This window comes from Rhincodon typus, chromosome 12 (genome assembly GCF_021869965.1).
Source record: "Rhincodon typus isolate 14 chromosome 12, sRhiTyp1.1, whole genome shotgun sequence".
Lineage (NCBI taxonomy): Eukaryota > Metazoa > Chordata > Chondrichthyes > Orectolobiformes > Rhincodontidae > Rhincodon > Rhincodon typus.
In genome coordinates this window covers 23,567,266-23,593,037 of record NC_063343.1, presented here as the reverse complement: position 1 = coordinate 23,593,037, position 25,772 = coordinate 23,567,266, and the positions used below count along the sequence as shown (strand labels likewise).

The window sequence follows — 25,772 nt, the reverse complement described above, 5'->3', positions numbered from 1 at the left end:
CTGATGCTGCTTGGCCTGCTGTGTTCATCCAGATCTACACCTTGTTATCTTAGATTCTCCAGTATCAGCAGTTCCTACTATCTCTCATACTTAATGAATGAATATTTACTTGGCTTCCCCACACAGAGTTTCCACTAAAAAGAATGGAATAGTTGCATTTATATAATGTCTCTCATGACCTCAGTACATTACAAAGCGCATCACAACCTATGAAGTGCTTTTGAAATGCTGCCTCTGCTACAATGTAGAAAATGGGCAGAAAGCTCTCACAAGTGCTTCAGCCTTATCTTCCCCTTCTTCTTTCAAAGATGGTGACTCATGATACAGTGTTTGAATATTTTAAATAGGACTCATGTACGTATTTCAGGACATATTCCTGAAATTGGTGAAGAGCAGTTTAACCTAGCTTTGCCAATAGGACTAATTATGTCTCCATGCTACTTCTACCTTCACGTTAAGATGGAGTTCACTGCCATTCCTACCTTCTCCCCCTACTCCTCCCTCCCAGTTGGCCTCCTTTCTCCTGAGCTTACTTGTCTTGGTCCCTGAACTGAACAACATTCAAATGGCCCAGAGCAGCAAGGGGCAGTTGACTTGTGAATATGTCTTGCCATAGCTATGATGATAAGACTGAAAGACGCTTCTGGATTTTTCCTTATGGGTTCATCTTGTTTATGTGTTGCATGAGTCACACCTATTTTCATTGACTAATGTATTTACACCAATTAATAGAGTTCTAATGGCCTCATCAATACCTTAGCACAAATCAAGCATCAAAGCTTATTCATTTGCATTGCCCAATTCCACATCAGGCATTGCATTGACTAACTGCACCTTTAAGGGGCCTGTGGTTCACAGTTTTTTTTGTGTTATTTAGGGTGAAGAGCAGAAGCGGCCTGTCACTTCTCAAGTAAAGCGCCAAGCTTCCATGTCAAATGATGCCTCACAGAGAAGTAATTTTCAAAATAAAATTAAACGCCATGGCTCAAGTAAGCATACAGCCTTATTCTCAGTTTCTTCTTTGTCTGTTCCATCTTAAAGTAACTCTCCTCCTAAATGTTGATTTTGGGAAGCAGAAAGGTAGGTTGAATCTGTGAAACAAAATAGTTAAACAATTCAGCCCCAGTAATTGCAATGTATGTCGGCAGAAGCACTCTCAGCTGCTAGTTGATGCATGGATGGCAGTTCAGACAGATAAGGTAAACCATTACAATTGAATAAAAAGGCAAGCAGATTTGGTTTTCTTATTCTGTTCACAAGTTTAGATTTTGTGGGTAGGGAAGGGTTCAGCTATTACTAAATAAAAGGACACTAAAGTTCTACATGAGATTCAGCTGCTAATTCATTAACCTGAAAAAGAAAAACTTGACTGATTTTACTAACTTATTTGGTTTTATAAAATAATCTGTGAAGCTTTTGGTAAAGTGACGTGACACTGTTAAACGGACCAACTGCTGTTTATTTAATCTTTTTTAACCTTTTAAACCTGTGCCATCATGCAATTAAAATTAAATTACAGTTATAGTTCTGAAGTGACAAAGGAATAGTTTTGCATGCAGTTTGTTTCACAGTTCACCACAGCCAGGTTCAAGGCCCAACAGTAAGAATTTGACATTTAGTAGAATATGAAAAATAACTCCTCATATTAACAGACTCCAATTCACTTTATTAAAATATATTGAGTTAATGATTTCATCTTAATAGCCCAGTGTTGATTCTTCCTTATATTATCTGCTTTGGAATATAATCTTTTATACAGTTCAGCAGGTTAAGACTGGGCAGGAGGTGAGATTATATCTTGAGTTGTTGTGTTTGCTCTGTTTATGACGAAAATCAGTGGGAACAGAATTTTTTTTATTTCAGTAACCAGACTTTTCATGTCTGTAAATTATTGATTATTTCCAGATACCTGTCTCTAAATAGACTTTTCAGTCTAATTCCGGATGACTGCCAACTCTAATAGCACGAAATAAAAGTGTGACACGGAGGTAGCAGGGCCTCTGGTCCTAGTATTCCACCACCATTTTGCACCATTTCAGTCAACATACATTGTTTCAATATTGCTTTTGGTTTTGAAATTTGTGGAATTCCTCCTGACCCACCATGGTACTTTTGATTCTGGGTAACTGAACATTTTGCAATTACACTTTCAGACTGCTTCTTCTACCCTAGGGGAATATCAACAAGTGGCAAATCCAGTAGGCTTTGTCACTAAATCTGACATGCATTCAGCAAAATAACCACCTTTGTGTTGTAATTAAAATAGTTTCTGGTGAATGTACTTTAAGAGATATAGGTACATTGTAACTTTTAAATGCAAAGTCTAATTCAATGAAATGCACAGATCTAGTTCATTTAAAAATAATGACAGTATTAGATCCACACTGCACACTGAGTAGATAATTTTTATCTGTTGTAATGAATGTCCAAAGATGAGGTCTCCACAGCAAGTCTAAAATTTCTAAACTCAAAAGAAATGTTAATGTGATTATTCCCTTTAACAAGTATTGAACATATAATCTGTGCTAGTTAGCTGGGGATTTCAATAATAGTAAATATAAGTCACATCAGTCAGAAAGTAATCAAAATCTTTTTACTGCAAGGTTGCAAGCAGAAATATCTGAACCATGATTATGTTTCATCTTAAACACACCAATGATTTATTGCTTAAAGTCCACAGAAATTGAGCTTGACTTCCATCTAAATGTTTTGACCACAAGGCTGTCATAAAACTGCAGCTTTCTGTGTGCTGCTAAGGTATAGGACAAGCCTTCAGCTCACAGTTGAATATCATGACTACAGATACACACAGGAAATGATAAAACTGTGCTTGTGGCAAGATGGTGCTTTATTGATGTTTCAGCTTCTTTGCAGAATGTCATGTATATTCCTTTACGGTTAGGGCAGACAATTTATTACAACAGAATGATATTAATTAACAATAGTTTATTGCAATGGGATTGAGCTGCGATTTGAAGAGCATCCCAGCTCTATAGGACATTGTGGCGTTTTCAATCCTTAACCTTCATCCACCCCGACATACCTTCTGTTCCTCCTCATACCCCCAACCCACTCAAGTACCCCATTCCCTGTTCATGACTCCTCATAACCACCAAGTCTCCTCATGCCCTTTCCATTTCCCCTAATACTCCCTCTGCGCTGTCCATACTCCATTATAACCCCGTCCATCCATTTTGGTGTAATCCAGTGTTTACTGCAGGCAGACTTCAGGATGTCTTAATATCTGCTATCAATTTAAAGATGAAGGCAACTCCCAGGCAGGTATTTCACTTATATTTGAAAATTGGCCAGGCATTCATAATAAGCTTAGCTGTCAAACAAAGCCTGAGAAAGCTAAATAATGGAGCCTATTAAAACTGAAAAACTTAGAGCATTTTTCTTTTAAACAACTCCAGGTTTCCTATCATAAACATATTCCAGGAGCATGTGATTGTTTTTTTTCATTCTCCCTGAATTTGAAATGACTGAGCATTTAAATTATTTCAGATTATTAGACCAGAGATCCCAAGGTGTGTTTCCTTCAGTATTGAATGGATAAGAACAATTCTGTCAATGCTAAATAGTACTCTCGTGCACCTCAGTGCTCACACTATGATGATCAAAGAAATGGCCCAATTCCCTTTGCAAAATCAACTATTGTAGTAAAAACAAACGAATTCATTATTTGTACTTCAGTCTGTTAATCAAAAACAGTCCAACAGCAAGTGACTGTTTTAGCTCCCCAATTGCACTGAGGTTTCCACATAGTTCGCAACTCCTAAGGAATCATAAACCTCACATCCTGAAAGAGGGAACTCAATTTTGTTAAAATTACAGGGGGTGGGGAAGAGAAACATTGAGTTGGAATTTAAACTGTTCACCCTTGCAACAGAAGGAACATTGCCTCTACATATCGCCGGAAATAGAAATGGCTTGAGGACTGAAGTTGAGACACTACCCTCTGTATTAAAGGAAAAAAGATTCATTTATTAATTTAACTATTTGCAGAGTTGATGAATATAGTCTTAACAAGTTTTGACAAATTATTTTCATCGAAATACTCATCCATCCATCATTCCAGTATTTTACAAAAATCCACCCACTTAGGAAATTGAAGCCAAATAACAGTAGTGAGAATGAAATCCAAGCATGACCATTGTGTAGTTATGAAATGAAATGGGGATCAATTTGCAGCTGCAAATCAAATGCTATTTATTGAAAACTAGTTTAATTTACTGCCTGAAGCTTGACACTATCCGTATCTTTCAGATGCAAATCAGTCCAAATATGGGAAGACACGAGCAGAAGAAGATGCAAAGAGATGGCTAACCGATCAAGAGACACTTGAAAATCAGAAAGATTCAATCCGCAGAGAACTGATACAGCTCCGCACAGAGAAGAAAGAGTTCCGTGAAGCCCTGAAAGCACTCAAAGGTATTAGCTTTCACCCCTTACTACCTAAAATGAGTAATTTTGGAACCTAGTAAAGGATTTGAACCACATCCATTGTTACATGGGGACAGAAATCAATCAGTTGTTACATACTGGATAAAAAGTTAAAGATATTAAGCCTTTGGGTAGAGGGTTAACCTTTTCTTCCCGTATTTTTGTTCTCAGAAGTGCCACAGTGAGCTAAAGATTTGGAAGCTAATATTTTTAACCTTAATTTCCATTATATCAAAGTGGAAAGAAATAAGTTAGGTTCACTTCCAATTACAATTTTATTTTGGAAAGAAATAATTTAGGTTCACACGTAATTACAATTTTAATTTGTGATTATTCTCAATTCTTTGCATGCAAGTGGCACCCTGATGCTACAGAAAAAAAAGTATGATAATCTCCCTCAGTAACTCTGTCAATACAATATAATCAATGGAGACTGAGGCATTAGAGACGAAGGCTCAATTCCTGATTCGTGCTAAGTTAAATCATTTCAGGCAATTTCATGCCATGGACTTGACAGTTGATCCCATCCCATCAATTTTGACCCCACCCCATTAATTTATCATTGAATGCATCAACTGGCCTAAGCTGCTGTTTATGCACAGTAGATATGAACTAAACTTGTCACTCAAAGTTAAGATTTGTCTATCCCAGTCTAAATACACTTTGTGTTGTGATATATATTAATATCTGAGCATTAATTATTTCAAATGTGGATTATCATTCTTTCAAGTATAAATTGTTCATTGAGATACATAAAAAATGTAAAGCTCATTACTCAAAATCAGCCAATATTGCCAGTGACCTGGAAAAGAGATATTGCTCAGTATTGACCTTGAAGAAAGAAGCCCAAATAGATTTAGTGGCTTGTGGAACATTGATTTCTCCTACTCCAACATGGCTTTGAAACTGGTACCATCTATAAAGGAATCTGATATGCAGCAAAAAAGAAAGTGAACTCAACAAGCAGGCTAAGCAGCAAAATTGACATTCTTACAGACAGTAAACTGTTTTTAAAAATCAAATAACAATTAACAGTTTAGTCATTGAACAGAGGGCAACTTAACAGTTGTGATGAACATATAGCTTGAAGCTAGAACTGAAATATCAAAAAAAAACCAAATATTTGTTTCAAAACTTGTGTAATTTTCATAGAATCCCTACAGTGAGGAAGCAGGCCATTCAGCCCATACCAACACCTCAAAGAGCATCCCACCCAGACCCAGCAAACTACCATTTTCCCATAAATTCCACATTTCCCATGGCTAATCCACCTAGCCTCCACATCCTTGGACACTACAGGGCAACTTAGCATGGCCAGTCCACCTAACTTGCAGATCTTTGGACTGTGGGAGGAAACCAGAGCACCTGGCAGAAACCGACGCAGACACAGGGAGAATGTCAATGTGGAGTTTACACAGTCGCCCAAGTATGGAATCAAAGCCAGTTCCCTTGTAGTATGAGGTATTAGTGCTAACCACTGAGCCATCATGACACTCCATAGTTATCAAATTAGTTTTCCAGAGCCAGAGAAGTTGTTCAGTGACCATGACTTAGGACACCATCAACACTTCAGTTCAAAAGGTTTTTGCATTTTCTATGTTCTTCTGCACTGCGGATGGTGCATAAAAATTTGTATTTCATTTCAACTTACTGATTCTGTTTCGAGTTCATCTGCAAAGACTGAAACAGTGCATCCTGTAAGCAGCAAGTCATTGACTGTAGTTTCTGGATTTTTGTTTAACTGTGCATGTGAGAACACCACAAGTTGCTGACAGTTTTACACAGGCAGTGTTGAATCATAAGTTTCATAGTCATTGCAACCACATTCTGGGCTATCAAATTCATCCACTTTAAACTTACACTACCTTCAGTCTTAATTTCATAGACCTTCACTCTAACTTGTCGAGTGAATACAGTATTGCTAGCCGTGTTCATCCAGATCAGAGATGTCCCCTTTATTCCTTGCTGCAATGTCATTATCAGGTCACACAGTCAGCAATTCCTCATGCAAAATATTGAAATACCCCAATGCACAATGGCAAATCACTACATTTTCTGCAGCTTCTAATGCCATCTGGTGGCTGACAAAAGTACATTCGCGTTCTTTAAACAAAAAACTGCTTTTTTTTAAGGTATCAAGGTCCCATCCATTAAATCAAAGTCAGAAAAGATCCTGTCTTGGTCAATATTAATCCTTCAACCAACTGAAAACAGTAAACAAAAACACTAAATTAGCATAAACACATAAATAAGCATTAGTCAAACAGTAACAATAAAAATAACATACAACAAAGTTTTTCAGCAAATGGTTCTGAAAGGGTCAATGTTATAGATTGTGTAGAGCCTAATACAATCTGATGATATCATACATATATCATACATTCTTGGGTAGAGAATTGAGGAGTCCAACTCCAGATTCTGATGAGGTGAGATATGTCATCTTTGGCTCCTGATAGTTTTAGAATGTTGTCTGACTAACCAATGTAACTTGCAAATACTACTATTTTGCAATAAACTACATTTTGTTAAAATGAGTGCCTCTTCTTGTTAAGAGGCGGTTCATCCTCTACCACTGTTATCCAAATAATCCCTCCAAATCAGTATAAAAAGGATTGGGTGAGGGCTTTTTTTAAGCACATGGATGGTTTCCCTGCCACTGAGCCAGGAGGCACGGGTTCAGAGGTGTGTCATAACATTTCTGAATAGATTATTGGCTTCACTCAATTCCAACCACAAGCAGCTGGAGGTTGGTTCCAAAAACAGATGACAAGTCTTAAGTGACTTCCTGAGTATATGAACAGCACAATATGAATGCAAGTCTTTCTTAATCTTCAATCTATTTGTGACATCAGATGAGAAAGAACATTAGTTAAGGCAGAACTCCCTCCATGAACTGAGGCAAATCAAAGTACTGTAAAATCACTAGAGCTCAAATGACAATGAATTTGCCTACAAACACATTTTGTCCGATTAAAAAAATTATCTAAAACAAAAATCATACAGAAAAAGTGACACAGTAAATATGTGCAAAATGTCTCTTTTCAATTTGTTCACACGTCACCTTGTACAGTAGAAGTATTTAAAAATGTCTGGAAAAGCTCAGGAATTTTCTTCTGCTCAATGTCGGTCTTCAAATGAGTGCGATGCAGTCTGAGTTTTCAATGCAATCAAATATCTTTTCCATGTTTTCATACAACAGTGCAAAAATCTGGAGCTTCTCATTGGCCTTTAGTTAGGGAGACAAGTGAGCAGGCACACATTCAGACTCTTCAAGAATACCAGACTCCTTAACCATACTTCCAAGGATTCAAAGAGAGATCTCAATGTTAAATGATGGCTTGCTGCTGATTTCACACAGTAATGTTACTTCACTCTGCTCTATTTGGCTCATGTGTTCATATGACAAGCTGGCACAAGTTCTGCTAATCCAGAGTTAGATAGTGTCTTATTGGAGATGGTCATTGCCAGGCATTTGTATGTTATGAATGTTAACTGCCACTTGTCAGCCCAAGCCTGGATATTGTCCAAATCTTCTTGTGTTTGAACATGGACTGCTTCAGTATCTGAGGAGTCACAAATGGTGCTGAACATTGCGCAATCATCAATGAGTATCCTCCATTTCTGGCTTTATAATGGAGGGAAAGTCATTGGTTGGGCCTAGGACAGTACCCTGATGAACTCCTGTAGAGATGTTCTGAGTTGAGATAACAGACCTCCAACAACCACAACCATCTTCCTGTCCAATCAGTGGAGAGTTTGCCCCCCCACCCCCCCACCCCCCTGATACACATTGATTCCAATTTTGCCAGGGCTCCTTAATGCCACACTCAGTCCAATGCAGCCTTGATGTCAAGGGCTGTCACTCTCACCTCTGGAATTTGCACCAAGGCTGTAATGAGGTCAGGAGTGGAATGGCCCTGGAAATACCAAACTGGGTGTCATTGAGCAGGTTATTGCTGAGCAAGTGCTGCTTGATATCACTGTTGATGACACCTTCCATCACTTTACTGAAGATGAAGGGTAGAGTGATGGGGCAGTAATTGGCCATGTTGGATTTATCCTGCTTTTTAATGCACAGGACACACCTGGGCAATTTTCCACATTGTCTGGTAGATGCCAGTGCTGTACGTCTACTGGAAGAGCTTGGCTATTGGAGCAGCAAGTTCTGGAGCACAAGTCTTCTGTACTATAGCTACAATGTTGTTCAGGCCCAAACCCTTTGCAGTCTCCAATGCTTCCAAACATTCGTTGATATCATGTGAGTGAATCAAATTGGCTGAAGACTGGCATCTGTGATGGAACATGCACTTGACACATCTGGCTGAAGATTGCTGCCTTATTTTTTGCACTGATTTGTTAGGGTCTTCCATCATTGAGGATGGGGATATTTGTGGAGTCTCCTTCTCCAGTGAGTTGTTTGTCTACCACCTTTCATGACTGGATATGGCACGAGTGCAGAGCTTAGATCTAGTCTGTTGGTTCGGGAGCACTTAGCTCTATCACTTACTACTTATACAGTTTGGCATGTAAGCATTCCTGTTTGGTAGTTTCACCAAGTTAACACCCTATTTTTAGGTATGTCTGGTGCTACTTCTGCACTCTCCATTGAACCAGGGTTGATCCCCTGGCTTGATGGTAATAATTGAGTAGGAGATATGATGGGCCATGAAGTTGCAGATTGTGCTGGAGTACAATTCTGCTGTTGATATCCCACAGCGCCACATAGATGCCAAGTCTTGAGTTTCTAGGTCTGTTCAAAGTCTGTCTCATTTGGCATGGTGATAGTACCACACAACAAATCTAGAGTACATTCTGCACCCTTGCCAGCCTTAGTGCTTCCTCCAAGTGTCGTTCAACATGGAGGGAGAATGGTAATCAGCAGGAAGTTTCCTTGCCTGTGTTTCACCTGAATGGGGCCTAGAGTCAATGTTGTGGACTCGCAGGGCAACTCCCACACAACTATGTACCACTGTACTGCCACCTCTGCTAGGTTTGACCTGCTGGTTGGACAAGACATGTCCAGGGATGATCACAGTAGTGTCTAACATCCATCGTTCATGCATCTGATGTAATCTGTATGTTAGGGTGAAAATAATGATGTTGAACCTGCTCATAAGTAATGTTATGAAGATTACAAATTAACACCATCATTCTTGGATTCCCCAAACCTTCCCAACTTGACCCATCATAGTCTTACTCATGTAACACAACCCCTTGCTTGTTTGCTGTGTCAATTTCAAGGCAATTTCCTAAGTACAAAATATTTTGTGTTCTAGGTGAAGATGATGCAGTGCTATCACCATCAATGTCACTGGAAAGGAAAAGGGGTAAGAAGATTAAATTTAAAGTATATTTAACAATTATAAGAATCCATACATACTTTGGTTGTCAATTTCTGTGTGTAAGCAGAAATGATCCAGTTAATGATGGGCAAAGTGACTCAATGATATAAACCATTGGAACATAGTTGTATGTTGCCATGAAATTGAAGCATGTTTGCTTGTTCACCCAAGCATCTGGGGAAATGGGAGCTGTGTGCCCCTCACTGCAAGTGGCAAGAAGGGCCAATAATTGGGTAACAAAAACAAAATTGCTGGAAAAATCTCAGCAGATCTGGCAGCATCTGTGGAGAGAAAGCAGCATTAGTGTTTTGGGTCCAGTGACAACTCCTTCAAAATAATTGGGGGAGTTGGCCCTGGAGAGGTACTCGTCCACTTCTCAATCCCTCAGCAATTAAGTGCTGGTTGAGAAGGTCCATCGGGGACGTTCCTGACTCCCTACCATTAAGGCCCTTGAAAGAGGTAAATCAATGGCCTCAACTCAGCATTTCCCTGATTATTTGACTTCCCAACAGGTGGCTGGTTTGCCAACTACATAACTGGGGTCAACCTGCATGCAAGGTTTGAGGAGGTGGGGAAAAAGGAGGCTCCTCTCTGGAGAGGAACAGGGGCAGGATAGGAGGGCAAGTTGGGGGGGGTTTCACAGCTAGCACACACTCCACACACACTCCCCAAAAGGAAAAGACTTACGGATTTGCCATTGAATCACCTGAAGACAAGGTTTCCAGTGACCTTTAGGACCCAGAAGCCTCTGGCCTCTGGCCTCTGATTGGCTGAGGACTCTTCGCAAGACAGGACTTTAACATCGCAAACCATGACTTGCCGACAAGCTCGTTGCTAACTGATTGGAGCCCAATCTGAGAAGCTCGCTTATTGGTAGGGAGGGCTGGAGAGTCCATTACTACCAAACAAGCTCATCCCTATACTCAATCACTGCAAAATTAAATCTCAGTCTTAAGGTGATAAGTGTGGGTAAATACGGTGAAAATGAGAAAAACTCAATTTCGATAGGGAAAAATATTTTCAATTTCTCCTTTGAGGTTTAGATGGCATGTTCATAACCTTGTTCATGAACAGCAACCTTACTTTAATGTACTTGCATCTCATTATTAGCCTAACCAACCTCATTTCTGTGCGGCTTCCAATTCTCCTTTCCTTCCCTGAGAAATAAGATGATGCCAATTTCCAACACAGAGTCAGACTTATGTCTTACTTTGCGCTTAGATGAAAGCTGCCAGTCTCTGTGGCTTGCACCGAATTATAAACACACAGGGAGAGGTAGGCAGCTTGTCAGTGTAGAGCATTGAATGGTTGAGGGGCAAACAGGTTGCTATATGGTACTTTGCTACATTAGTGTCACATCTAGAGCAAGTGCCAGCAGGTTGTTGGAAAACACACCGCAAGTGCTTGAACCAGATGGCCATGCCTGGAAGTCAAAGGGAACCAGTCCTTAGTAGGATTGAGATGAACTGTAGTCAGTCCGTAGCAATCCTACTCCACAGGGATAACCACAGTAAGTCCTGTATTCCAGTGCAAGGAGCCTGTGGATTATAGGTAGTTCAGTCAGGATGCTCTGGAGACATCAATCCGGGTTTGGAGTCAGTTTCTTTTATGGTAAGTGAGGGGTCGGGGGTTTGGTGGTGGTGGTGGGGGTGTAGATGGAAAAGCAGTTAGTGGTGATGCAGGAGAGGTGGTAGGTGTCCCCAGTGAGAGAGTAGAAAGTACAGTGGGAAGGAAGGATAAGTTTACAAGCTAAATGCTGCAGATGCTGAAAATCTGAAATAAAAAGTGCTGGAGAAACTCAGCAGGTCTGTCTGGCTACATCTGTTTAGAGGGAAACTGTAGTCAACATTGACTCCAGTCGGTTTCTTGTTCAGAACCAGTTCTGAAGGGTCATACTGGCCTCGAAATGTTAATACTTACTCTCTATAAAAGGAAAGATTAAAGGAGGTTGAGGCTCTTGAGTGGAGATGTTGCATACAATAATGAGTTGTACTCCGTGAACTTTAGTAAGATGAGTTTTGCAATGACAAAATTAGAGTGAGTGGTGGCCCTGTAGGGTGAAGTAGCAGAGAGAATATCTTTGGAATACAGAAGATTATTTACATTCTTCATGCACTACAGTGCACTTCATTTCACCTGAGACATTGCTGTGATCCAGGGTATCTGGCTGCCTGAGTCTGGTGGTTTGGTCTCCTTTGCCATTCAGCAGGTAAAAGTATTGCCCCCTTTTCCACCGCCCTGTCCACCAGCACCTACAGGTCCATCAGTGAATCTAGCTTGCTTTTCATAGAATCCCTACAGTGTGGAAACAGGCCCTTCGGCCCAACAAGTCCACACTGACCCTCAGAGCATCCCACCCAGACCATCCACCTATAACCTACCTAATTTACACATCCCTGAACACTACGGGCAATTTAGCATGGCCAATCCACCTAACCTGCACATCTTTGGATTGTGGGAGGAAATCGGAACACCCAGAGAAAACCCACGCAGACATGGAGAGAGAGTGTACAAACTCCACACAGACAGTCGCCCGAGGGTGGAATCAAACCTGGGTCCCTGGCGCTGTGAGGCAGCAGTGCTAACCACGGAGCCACTGTACCACCCCTGGATCACTTCCTTGCAGGCAACTGTGCACTTAATTGTAACCTGCTGAAACACGGCAAAAGCCTAGAGCATATCAGCACTGGGGAGGGAGGAGAAGCAGGGAAGTAATGTGTGTACTTCCTTCAAGAAAATAGTTAAAGGCAATGAGAGGACATATAAAAGATCAAATTACTAACCAATGTGTTTTCAAGATTGCCAGCAAATATGCACACATCCTATTTAGGACATTGATCTTTGCCTACATAAATAACACAATGAACACTAATTTGTCAAATAGCTCAATGAATTAATTAATTTGATGGATGACTGAGTTGTACAATGAGGATTTATCACAGATCCGCACTAAGAAAAATATGCATTTGGGAAGAGATCAGTACAATAGCAAACTTATTTTGAATAATCAATATGATTATAATTGGAAGAATAACTTTTGACTTTGATTAGAATTGGCATGAAGTAGCATCTATCTTGGATTCCGTCACTTAATTTGCTAATAATTCATCAGTACCTTCACACGTGAGTAGTAGACTGTTTGGTGAGATAAAGACTGACACCATTGTAATTCTGCTGTAACAAGATGTCAACAGTTTCAAAAGAAATGGTGAGGAATTAAGCAAGAAAAAAATACACAAATGTACCAGAACAATATCAAGGGATGGACACTCATTCTCAATTGATCCAAAGTAATTCATACCTAAAATTTCCAATAAATTGTGACTGGGTTCAATTCAAATCATTTTGGATTAAGCTACACTTTGTACTTGGGATACTTTAGTAATCCTTTAGAAAGGTTTTATTTCAGATGCTAAAAAGAAATGAATCATGCAGATGGTAATTCTGTTCATAATGTTCCCAGGTAAAAAATCTCAAATTGCTCTAGAAGAGAAAATCAGATTATTGGAAGAAAAATGTAAAGATAAAGAGGCTGAACGAGTGGAAGTGGAACTCAAATTAACTCAAGTAAAGGAGAATCTGAGGAAAGCCATTGCAAGGGGAGCAGAAATTAATTCATCCGTTGACTCCAAATCAGACACTTCTGGTCTGCAGGTACTTGAAAAATACTGTTTTGGAAAAGGAAATAAATCACGAAAAATAAAACAACTAACCTCATATGTATTATCTATAAGATATCCCTTACCAATCAGTTGATAGATACTTATTTTCCTTTGAGTTAGGAAGTTGTCTGTTCAAGGGTTATTGTGGTACTTGACCACAGTTTAGGTTTAGATACCAGTACAAGGTTGAAAAATGCAATACTTCCTCAGTCTGTCAGTTTGACTAACCTACCAATCACCTTGTTAGTGGTGTGTAAATTATTATACTATTTGTGAATGACAATGGGCTGTTCTGGTGTTCTGACCAAAATTCGTCTTTCAATCAGCAACAAAAACAAGTGTACTGATCAGCCATCTCATTGTTTTATCTTCGTATGTGCAAAATTTTCCAACGTGTTTACATAATAAAGCAGTCATTTCACTTTTAAGTAATTCATTGTATGTTGAGTGATTTGATGCATTGAGAACTACAATCAAGGTACCAAATAACACTAGTCCTTTTTCTGTTCAAGTAAAAGAAAAGTTCCAGAAAGTTTTCACCTAAACTTGAAAGTGTTTCCCCTAAGAGGGTGGATTTTGTTCACTAAAATTCAATTCAGTGCTAAGTGAAAGTGCCCCATCTCACTGCCCTAGATCATTTAAAAAATCCACAGTACAGATTCAATCCTGAACGTCTCGAGTAAACTTATCTTGTCCAAGGTTGTAGTAAGGATTCTATTGACCTCATAACATCTCAGCTAAAGAAAGGGTTTTTATGGGTGGGTGGGGGTATTAACAAGAACCTATAAACTTCACATTAAACGACTTGTTCCAAAAGATTTTCATCTTAAATGTTGAATGAGGAAAATCTCAGCATGCACCTGAATTTCTACTCTCATAATAGGTGGATCTTTTTGCTGAGAGTACAAAAGCAGAAAATCTCCCTTTTACATTTACAAAACAGTGGATTGTATCAGTGATTCCCTAATAGCTATGCTGTTAAATGCACTGTCTGGTATGTGATTAAGTTAAAAGCTGGAGGAATATCATAGGTATCATCTGAAACTTGCCTTGAGCTGCCTGATTAAAGCAATAGGCCAAAAAAAGGAAAAATAAACCAAATACCCAAGTCTAGTGACAAATCAGTGATTTTGTTTCAAAAAAAGAAGTGTTCTCATTTGAACATTGGGCTAGAACATCGTTTTTTATGGCTGCAGTGCCATCATATACCAACAACACATTGTCAGATCTCTTATCTTGCCATTTATGTGAACTAATACAGGATTATAGCACCATTAGCAAATGTGACTTGTCATTTCCAAATAAGTACAGAAAAAGAAAGTACAAAATCTATGCTGCAGCAAATAAAATGCTACTTTGGTGGAATATTTTGACAAATGGCATTAAGGTTTTCAAGGTGAGAATTGTACTTAAAGCCTAACAATATGAAAGTATTTGGTATCCACATGTAACTGTGTAGTCTAGCAATTCCATTTGACATTTGATAAGCTTTGTCATACACTTTAATTCCTGAAGGAAATGAACAGATATTGAATGTGTTTTTGATTGAAAATAAGAAAAAGCTCTGCCCTTCACTGGTGTGGGTGAGTAATTCAGTTACTAAAATATTGTCTTGTATTCCCCCCAGGGTGAGAATAGTTATACAGAACATCATTTCCTTCCTGTGAACTGTGCTTCAGAAATGAGAAGGAGAGCTCCCACCATGATATCTTCCAGTAAAGGATGTGTCTTACAAAAGGCCAAGGTATCATCATGTTTCAATAGCTTATCCCTAGTAGGAAACAAGATAACATAGGTTCAGCTCCAGTTTGCCACTATCAGTACTCCAATCACATTTTTACTCAAATGACAGCTTCTCTTCACTATATAAATGCTTTCCCCATTAGTTGGAAAATGACTGGAGAAATATGTGCACAAACAGATCCACCCAACTTGCAATGTACAAGTCAACCTTCAGATAGTTGTTGCAGAAAGAAAAAAAATCTAGACTTGTATATTGATTATAGTATATGAACCGCCAGTGTTAGTGTAAGAGAACACATTCCTATTTATCAGTTGCCATGTATCGACATGTCTTAAACACATGGCAATATGACCCAACTTGTCTGCTTAATCCCAGGTGCCAACTTCTAAGGCAAGTATAACCCTAAACATATATCTGAGCCCAACACCTAATGTGAGTACAGCCATAAAGACAAATTTATCAACTGAAAAATGGGGTCGACTAAGTCTAGGCATAAGTCTAGTGCATTTTGGCACCAAAAAAATGGTGCGTGTTTCATGTTGTGAACCATGAAATTGACACAAAATTACACTGACGTGCAATGCTGAAATCTGCTTTAATATCATTTATTACATATGCATTTAGTGAAAAAATAATTTACGGAGGAATGATTTTACAGGATGTGTTTCTGATTTCTAAGAGATAATTCTGATGCTTATCTGGGAATAATTTATGATAGTGTATCCAAATGTCTTGCAAATATGTTCACACAGCACAAAAATGTATTGCTGTCCACCTTACCCCCAGCACTCCCCAGTGGTTCACTTGGCACTGTTCCACACAGGATCTGTCTCAAGTGTTGAAAATCTTCGGATATTCGGCGCTACGTGACTCTGGCAGTAGAGATCATTCTGTGAGATGTTTCATTGTTAGGGATGCCTCTTCAGAGTCAGTCAACAGATAGTGTTGCAGCAGAAAGCAAATTAAATTCACTTTATATATTCACAAGCAGAAGTGATTAAAAGTAGTTACACATTTCACCTGGGCTAATCTATGAAGAAGCTATTTATTTAATTCAGTCCCAAATATGTGCAGACTTTACAGTCAGTTGTGATTCAATGGCACTTACCACTGACTTTAAGCTATCCACAAAAACCTAGCAGTTTTTGTGGGGTGGATTTAATTTGAGTCTGGAAAAAAGATAAAGGCATTCAGAAATAGAAACACCATCAAACAGGGCAAGCAACCATTCACTCACATTGAAGGATTCTCACAGAAAGCAAACCAGGAAAGGCCAGCCTTCACATTTCAAATTTTGACCAAAAAAATTTGGATGGTACACATCAAAAGCTAACATAAAAAGATAGTTTGGTCTATTATATATTAAAATAATAGAAACACAAATGGCACTACACAACTATAAAATTAGTGTTTCATGGCCAAACATTTGATCAAGTCTGCATATGACTTAATATGCCATTAAGAACAGTTACACTTCAAGGTTTAATTTGCTCAGTTTTTTTTTAATGTAGTATCACAACATACAGGAGGAAAGTTGACAATTCAGTAATTTCCAAAGATTTAAGTCCTTAAAGATGACAACAATGTGCCCTGTAGTGGAGCAGAAAATTGACAGTTAATTGGACATTTTGCATTTAACGGTACATGTTGAGATGCAAGAAATGGCTGTCAATTTCAGAAACAAACACACTCATTAAAACTACAAAGTCAGGATTATTGTACAGGCTAAATCAAGTCAAAATAGAACCTTTGAGGGAATGTCAAATCAAGCAGTGTTTCAAAGCTTTAAAAGGACAATGAGTGGTTTCATGATTCACAGAATTTGATTTTCCAAATTATAAGGATTTGTTTTGTGTTTTCAATTATAGGAATGGGAGAAAAAGACAGGAACATGAAATGGATTGAGGAATGCGAATGCAAAGAATTATTTATTAAAATGGTAAAAAGTAATAAATTTGAAGTTTTTTAGGATGTGGCAAATGCAAGATCTTCCTGTTCCTCCAGAAACAGCAAATGGGAGCATGTTCAGAAGATGGAATGCTATAGGATAGATGTCTTATTATATTTCAATACCAAAATTTTACTTCAGATTGTGTGATTCAGAATGTCTCCAGTATTCACAGAATTCATTCCTTTATCTTGTAGTGACTATTCCAATGAAGACTGGAATGAAAATCTAATATACTCAAACATTACTCAAAGACAAATTCCTATTTATAAAATTGTACATTTGCGATAGTAGATGCCTTCAGGAATAATCAACAATTGAACAAATGATTTAGCCTGACAAGAATGGATGATCATGGTCGGACTAGTCTTTAATATGGTTAGGTTCATTGTTATAAAAGATTTTTTAAAAAAAATAACACTGACTCTTTTGTATAAGCTGTGAACTTCCATAACTACGAGCACTGCTCAGTTAATGGAATAAAAAAAAATTTGGAGTGTCTGAAATTCATTTGGGACATCAATGCACAATTCATTCCCAAACATAACTACATCATGGTGGTATTTCACTCTAACCTCCCTTTCCTGCCCAAGGATCTTGATACTGTGATTTATTATGACATTAACATCTGCAACCTTAAATCCCTTTCTTAACAGCAACTGCATCAAAGTTAGTCTTGGGGTTGTTTGTCCCACAATACTACAAAGTAAATTTCTTCTAATATCTGTTTTTTTAAGCATGTAGGTATAATATTATCAAGCTCTGTCAGCCTGGACCAAGCTAATAACACTGCTTTTACCCTATCGTACATAATTTATGATTCTGATATCAGATTTCCTTAAAGACTTCTTCCTTCCAATGAAAAAAGGAATTAGTCACTCAAGTCAGTGTTCATATCTCAATTAGATCAATGGGTTACATAGACCAATCACAGCCTGATCACTAAAGCTACAAGTAATCCCATGAGCACTTTGTCAATACCATGTCACAGAGGTCCTGAATTTAAAAAAAAAGTTTGGTGCTTCGTAAGATTATGAATAATTTGAAGTAATGTGGTGTATCAATACTTGGCACTTGTGGACATGGCGTGGCTATGATTACTGTAAACAAATATATACTGTATTTAAAATAAAACATCACAGGAGAATCAAAGCAAAATAATAATACCAAACCACCTAAAGAGAATAGATTAGATTAGATGATATGATAAAAGACTTGGTCAAAATAGTATATTAAATAGAGAAGTAAAGAGAATTCCAGAGCTTTAGGTCCTGAGCAACTGGAATTGTAAGCACAACTGATGGAACAATGCTCAAGAAACCAGGTTAGATGACTGTAAATCTCAGAATTGTGGAGCTAGAGAAGGTTATAAAAGAGAGACAAGGAGTTGTTGCTACTACCATGATGCTGCCATTTGGCAAAAGGCTAAACTAGATGGGGTTTAATCTAATATCACCAGATAAAAGCCAGAATAAAATCAATTAATTGTGAACCTTAAAAAGTTTAAGTGTGAAAAAAGATTTTTGAAAAAATTGTAGCTATTCCTTCAGTTCTTTGTTTTCTATTTTGAGAAGCTGCAGGATTCAAAAATTGTGTTATTCTTGCAATCTTCAATATTTAACATCATTTCTGAGACTTTAATGCTATTAACATTAAAATATTACTGGTCAAAACAAAATATGCTGAAAAACATTTTTGTTTAAAGTATTTTTTGAACAAATTTCTAATTTTCAATACTTGGATCAGAGCGACAAATGTTTCCTTAAAATGCATTTTTAAAAGCAGTTTGTAAATAAATTGAATCAATTTGCAATGGGTTTATGTTTCAAATGAGAATTACCATGTTTTCCTAACTAACTCTCCACTTACCTTATTTACAGGATATTAGTGGTGTCTGTTCATTCATTTCATTTTATAGTGAATTCTTCTATGTGTACTTGTATACAAGTAGTAACCAATGCTGTCGACAGTTTTTACTGATATTTCTTTCCAGTTGACTGATTTGATATTCAGTCATGTACAATTCGATTGTCAGCAGTGTTCAAACTTGCAACAATTACTGTTTAATTTGTAAGCACTTTAAAGGATATGATTCTCCATATATTTAAAGTACTAATAAACAGTTTTCTTAATTAACAGTCACAGATCAGGTTATTATGTACACTCTCTTCCTCACCCTCAAAAATAAAAGTTTTTGCATAACAATGTTGTAATTGAGTGTACTATGTAATTGCGAAACATTTCCCCTTGAAGTGGGACTGATTAGAGATCAAGTCATGGCACGAATGTGATTTACGTTGAACCCTGTGCTTTTGTTACATTTTTGCTACATATTTGCTTAATTCGGGCTGACTATGTTCTTAGAATTGTTCCTGGTTCACAAACAATAGAAAGCATCAAAATTTAGAAATGTTTGGAAAGGTAAGCTGTGAAAGATTTAAAGTTTTCCTCTAGTTAGTAAATCAGTAAGAAAAGCAGCCATTATCAGTAGGAAAACATAGGAGAAAGTTAAAGTAGATTTCTTCTCCCCACTCATTGTAATCAAACTTAATCCATGTAACTGAGCTCTTAAACACCAGTTGAAACTCCACAATGCCTTCTTTCAAGCAGGCCCACAGTAATACGTGCCAAAATCAGGCATATGAGTGGTCAGTGACAGGCCTTCCCCAAGGGCAAAGACTGTGAGGAGCAGAAATCCTGGTTTTAGTAAACTGCCAGCCTATAGGTTTCTATTTCAGACGATGTCATCAGAAGCAGTGGCAGTTGTCAGCAATACACCCAGAGGCCCAGGATCAGTGGAGGTCCTTACTGTTTAGTGAGGCAGGTTGGGGCTACATGGAGAAGGTCACTGGGGAGGGTAGGGGAGGACAGGTTGGAAGAAATGCAGATGGACTCGGGCCCCTACTGCACTCTTCCTGATGCCTCAAATCATCCTTCAATCAGCCACAGGGTGTCAGCTGAAGAGGAAACCTGATGCCTGTCATTGGGTTTGTTTTTGAGGCATCATACATGGCAAATGTCCCACCCACCACTTGATGAATATCAGTAGCAGCTGGCTGAAGCCCTTAAGTTGGCATTTAGGGGTTCAGTTAGTATCAATGCTGAAAGGCCATCCACAATTCTTTCTGCTCTGGACTGAAACTTGGAGACAAAGGCAGTGATAACCCCATTACTGCACTCTCTCTCTACACAAGCCCCATCTCAAAAACAGACTTCAGGGGAGGCATTAAATTCCATCCACTCTCTGATGTACTTTACTACAAGTGATTTTAGCGAGATAAGTAATAGAACATTTGAGGAATGGGTATTTGGAAAGTACAATTTAAAAGTAATGCGTACAGACAATACAGCAGATAACTTTGGTTGAAAATTGAGCAGTCAAGAGACAAATAAAACAGAAGTTCCAAGAGTCTTTGTTGTCCACACAATGCCAAGCCATCTATTATAAACAACACACACACACACACACACACACGAGCTAAAAATGACCTATTGATTTCAAATCACAGAAAGAACCATATTTTCATTAATGAGCTTTGAAGGTTATTTCAAGAAATCTGTTGAAGTAGGTTATATGTAGCCACAAGAAGCGGGCAGGTAACGAGGCAGGACTACCCCAGCAATGGAAACAGTTAGGAATACCAAGTGCCAACTAGTTACCTGCACCAGTGAAAACTGCAGAAACTGGGAATGAAGGGAGCTGGAAATCTGGTCCCACATACTGATTTTAAAGTCTGTGAATCTTCATCAGACTCCATGACAAAGTTTACATTTCATTGTTTGCTACACTGTAGAAAAGGGCAATGACTGAGCTCTGTGGGGCAGTCTGTAACTAAATGGAATGCATAAAGTAGTGATGGTTTCTCCTTAGGGCTGAAACTTACACCTTTTTAGCTCAGTGTTAATTTCATAAAGGCCTTTCTCACTATCATTCTAAACCTGGCTCATTAGCTACCTATCCCAAACTATGACATCCCTCACATCTGATGCTAACTCCATTTTAACACTCACTGTAGCCAGAAGAACTTTCCATACACTGGATATCCCAAAATACACTAGGATACCTAGCACTGGCACCATCTTCAAAGGGCCATTGTGCACTAGGATAAGCATAGGGCAATCCGGTGCTGCCCTACATGGTTCCTGTATTTGGTTCTGGATATGCCAGAAAGGGGAAGGTGCTCTGAGTACTGTTGGAATGAGGTCAGCCAGGTGAACCTCACAGAATATGAGTTCCCTGATTGGACCAGGTTAACAGCCCAAATCAGAGAGTCCTGGTTGACAGATATAAACAGGAATGGCAGAGGTTCTGCTCAATCTAGGAGCCAGCACTGAGCTACCTGGGTCTGTGTTATGTACTAGGCACATGTAAATGAAAGGTGACTTGGTGATGGGATACCAGTCTTTGTGGAGTTATTTCATCCTGTTTGAAGACCCACACCTAGAGATCATGGTGGAAGAGATGATGCAGAGGAGGAATGTCCTCATCCACTGGCAGAGGAGGCTATGCTTTAAGAGCCTGCCAGCCTGGTAACAGGTTGCCACCTGGATCATTACAATTTCTGCTATCTGGGAGGAATGTCCTACAGTTAAAGGAAGAAGGTTAATGACCTCTGCTCAGCCAATGTAAGCGCCACCATCTTCTCTCTACTATTGCGCAATCACTGCAACAGCACCAATCTTCTATCAAGGCTCATGCTCTACCACTCTCTCTAATACAAACAGCATCTTCATCAAGGACACCCTTGCTGATGCTGCTGCCGCTGCCAACAAAGGACAATGTCACTTCTGCTGACGCTGCTCCGCCACTGCCCCTACAGCCACCAACTCTACAGCCAATGCCAGCCCCAAACCCTGCTGGGTCTTCACCATCCCCCCCAACCACCCCCTCACTGAGGATGAACTGTCCTCAGTAAAGGACTCCCCTTCATCCCCCTCCACCTGAACATCAATGAATACCGCTCACGCCTGGATGTCGAACAGTTTTTTTTTCGCTGCTCTGCCTCTGTGCTTATTTCTTTAACCGTGAACTGAGTCAAACCCTCCCTCTACTGACCTGTTCTCCTGGACACGACCCTAAGGCCTCCTACCCTCCCTCGACCTCTTCCTCTCCAACTGCCGTCGAGACATCAATCACCTCAACCTCTCCACCCCTCTCACCCACTCCAACCTCTCCCCCACAGAACATGCAGCCTTCTGCTCCCTCCACTCCAACCCTAACCTCATTATCAAACACGCGGACAAGGGAGGCACAGTTGTGATATGGCGCACTGACCTTTACATCGCCGAGGCCAAGCGCCAACTCTCTGTCACCTCCTCCCATCGCCCCCTTGATCATGACCCCATCCCTGAGCACCAAAACATCATCTCCCAAACCATCCACAACCTCATCACCTCAGGTGACCTCCCACCCATGGCCTCCAACCTCATCGTTCCCCAACCTCGCACTGCCCGTTTCTATCTCCTTCCCAAAATCCACAAACCCGACTGCCCTGGCCGAACCCATTGTCTCTGCCTGCTCCTGCCCCACTAAACTTATCTCCACCTATCTCGACTCTATGTTCTTCCCCCCTGGTCCAGGAACTCCCCACCTACGTCTGGGACACTACCCACGCCTTCCACCTCCTCCAAGACTTCCAATTCCCTGGACCCCAACACCTCATCTTCACCATGGACGTCCAATCCCTGTACGCTTGCATTCCCCATGCAAATGGCCTAAAAGCCCTCCACTTCTTCCTTTCCCGCAGGCCCGACCAGTCCCCCTCCACCAACAACCTTATCCGCTTAACTGAACTCATCCTTACCCTTAACAACTTCTCCTTCAACTCCTCCCACTTCCTACAGACTAAGGGGATGGCCATGGGTACCCGCATGGGCCCAAGCTATGCCTGCCTCTTCATAGGATATGTGGAACAGTCTCTCTTCCGCAGATACACTGGCCCTAAACCCCACCTCTTCCTCCACTACATCAATGACTGCATCGGTGCCACCTCGTGCTCCCACGAGGAGCTTGAACAGTTCATCAACTTCACCAACACCTTCCACCCCAACCTCAAGTTCACCTGGACCATCTCTGATACCTCTCTATCTCCATCTCTGGTGACCACCTCGAAACTGATTTCTATTTCAAGCCTGCCGACTCCCACAGCTACCTAGACTACACCTCCTCTCACCCATCTTCCTGCAAGAATGCAATCCCCTACTCCCAATTCCTCCACCTCCGCTGCATCTGCTCCCAAGATGAGACGTTCCACTCCTGGACATCCCAGACGTCCTCGTATTTCAAGGACCGCAACACCCCCTCTTCAGTGGTCGAAAACGCCCTCGACCGCATCTCTTGCATTTCCCGCACCTCAGCCCTCACACCACTTCCCCACAATAACAACAAAGACAGAATTCCCCTTGTCCTCACTTATCAACCCATTAACCTCCGGATTCAATGCATCATTTTCCGCCACCTGCAATCTGACCCCACTACGAAGGATATATTTCCCTCCCCACCCCTATCTGCCTTCCGGAGGGACCGCTCTCTCCGCAAATCCCTCATCCGCTCCACACTCCCCACCAGCCCCAGCACCATTCCCTGCAACTGCAGGAGGTGCTACACCTGCCCCTACACCTACCCGCTCACCTCCATGCCAGGCCCCAAAAAAAAACCTTCCACAATAAACAGATGTTCACCTGCACGTCTGCTACAGTGGTCTATTGTATTCACTGTTCCTGATGTGGACTCCTCTACATCGGTGATACCAAGCGCAGACTCAGAGACCACTTTGTAAAGCACCTATGCTCGGTTCATGACAAACGACAACACCTCCCAGTCGTGAACCACTTCAACTCCCCCTCCCACGACGACATGTCCATCCTGGGCCTCCTCCAGTGTCACAACAACACCACCTGGAAACTGGAGGAGCAGCACCTCATATTCCGCCTTGGAAGCCTACAACCCAATGGTCTCAATGTGGGCTTTACTAGCTTCAAAATCTCCCCACCCCCAGCCTCATCCCAAGACCAACTCTCCCTCTTATCCCCGCTTCATTGACCTGTCTGTCTTCTCTCCCACCTATCTGCTCCGCCCACCTCACTGACCAATCCCCACAGCTACCTACCTGCTGTCACCATCCGACCTACCTTCCCCAGCCCAACCCCCCCTCACTCTATTTATTTCAGAGCCCCCTTCCCCTCCCCCATTTCTGAAGAAGGGTCCCAACCCGAAACGTCAGCTTTCCTGCTCCTCTGATGCTGCCTGACCTGCTGTGTTCATCCAGGTCCACACTGTGTTTTGTTTTCCCTCACTTGCTCTCTTCCATCCAAACCTGTCTATCCTCCTAATTCTACATGGACTCTCCCCTGTCAACACGTTCACTGCAGAGACCTCATCACCTTTTCCTGAGCAACACTACCATCTATGCCAGTCACTTTTGTCACTCAAACTCTCCGTTTCTCATTTAATTCAAACATACAAGTATAAATTCTAGAAGAAAACAGCCTCCATTAGGGTGGAAAGTGTCAAGACATGCAGTGGGCTGACTGATATTCAGCTCTTCACCTGCTACATGGAGAGGTTCCTGACCTTGACAGGTAAGTAGCCAACTGACCTTGCCCAAGCCTGTAGACTAATATTGGAAATTGTCTTTGATTTCCTGTGCCAGGACTGTTACTGAAGGCTGTCTCCCTTGACAGAGGATTGCTGACAACCATGTGGACAAGCATCCCAATTTACGTGTCTGTGCTGACATGGCATGTGTGTGGTCTAAACTCTCAGAACACAAGGGAAAAGTACTCTTTTACAGTACACGCCAGAGGCAATTCCCTTCTAAATCCTCCTACAGAGCTTAATTTTAACTGTGGCTTCATCTCCTATTTTTGAGAATCTGATATCTCCTTCCTTCATACAATTAAACTTACACTTTCTCAGCTTCAAAGAAGTCCTTGATTGATTGATTCAACCAAAATAAAATTTGTGGTATGCAACTTCTACTGAATTCCTTAAACTGAGGTAATCTATTTCTTAATTCTAAATTATCTTTTCAATTTGATTGTAAAAATCTCTCAAAAAAAAATGTAAACAAATCTCATTACTCCAAGAAGTCCTTTTCTCACATTTTAAGAGATGGTTCAAAATCAAAAATCCAAACTGAACATTAAATGCTATTAAAATATACATATAAACACCCTAAACTTTCTTTGTTTGGTGTAACGTTTAATGGGAGAGACAGAGACCGAGACTTTATTTAGCTAGAATTGAAACAATAAAAAAGGGGAAATAAGCTTAGAATGATGTAGTTAAAAAGAAGCTGGAGGGCAGGGGATGGAAGGTATTGAAATCTAGACTGATGGAAAGGATACTAGCTGCAAAGTCCAGTAAGGAAATGTTTACATTTTAACAGGTTCTACCAAAAATTTGAGGGAAGAAATCTGAAGGGCAATCTTCATGTCTTTTGAAAAAGAATAGCAAAACCAATGAATTAGCCAGAAGAACACTGGGTGTTATCTGCCACTTTGTTTTGCATGGGACACATAGGAAATTTATGTTTTGCTGTCAGAGGAGGGTTCCAAGAATTATGACACTATAAAACAGAGTGACATTGAGTGCATACAGGATACCTGAGGAAAAGTTTTAAGGAAAC

At 40.2% G+C, this 25,772-nt stretch overlaps 1 protein-coding gene across 1 annotated transcript in view; it reads left to right on the top strand.

Moving 5' to 3' along the window:
• The window catches only part of afap1l1a (actin filament associated protein 1-like 1a), a 99,464-nt gene extending 80,184 nt beyond the window's left edge, over positions 1–19,280 (top strand). Inside the window, exons 15-20 of the mRNA XM_048603572.1 lie at positions 878–989; positions 4,270–4,434; positions 9,723–9,773; positions 13,252–13,442; positions 15,078–15,194; positions 17,063–19,280. Coding sequence (XP_048459529.1) covers positions 878–989; positions 4,270–4,434; positions 9,723–9,773; positions 13,252–13,442; positions 15,078–15,194; positions 17,063–17,089 — 663 coding nt within the window. The 3' untranslated portion in view covers positions 17,090–19,280. The remainder of the gene's footprint in view (positions 1–877; positions 990–4,269; positions 4,435–9,722; positions 9,774–13,251; positions 13,443–15,077; positions 15,195–17,062) is intronic.
• Positions 19,281–25,772: the final 6,492 nt, after the last annotated feature.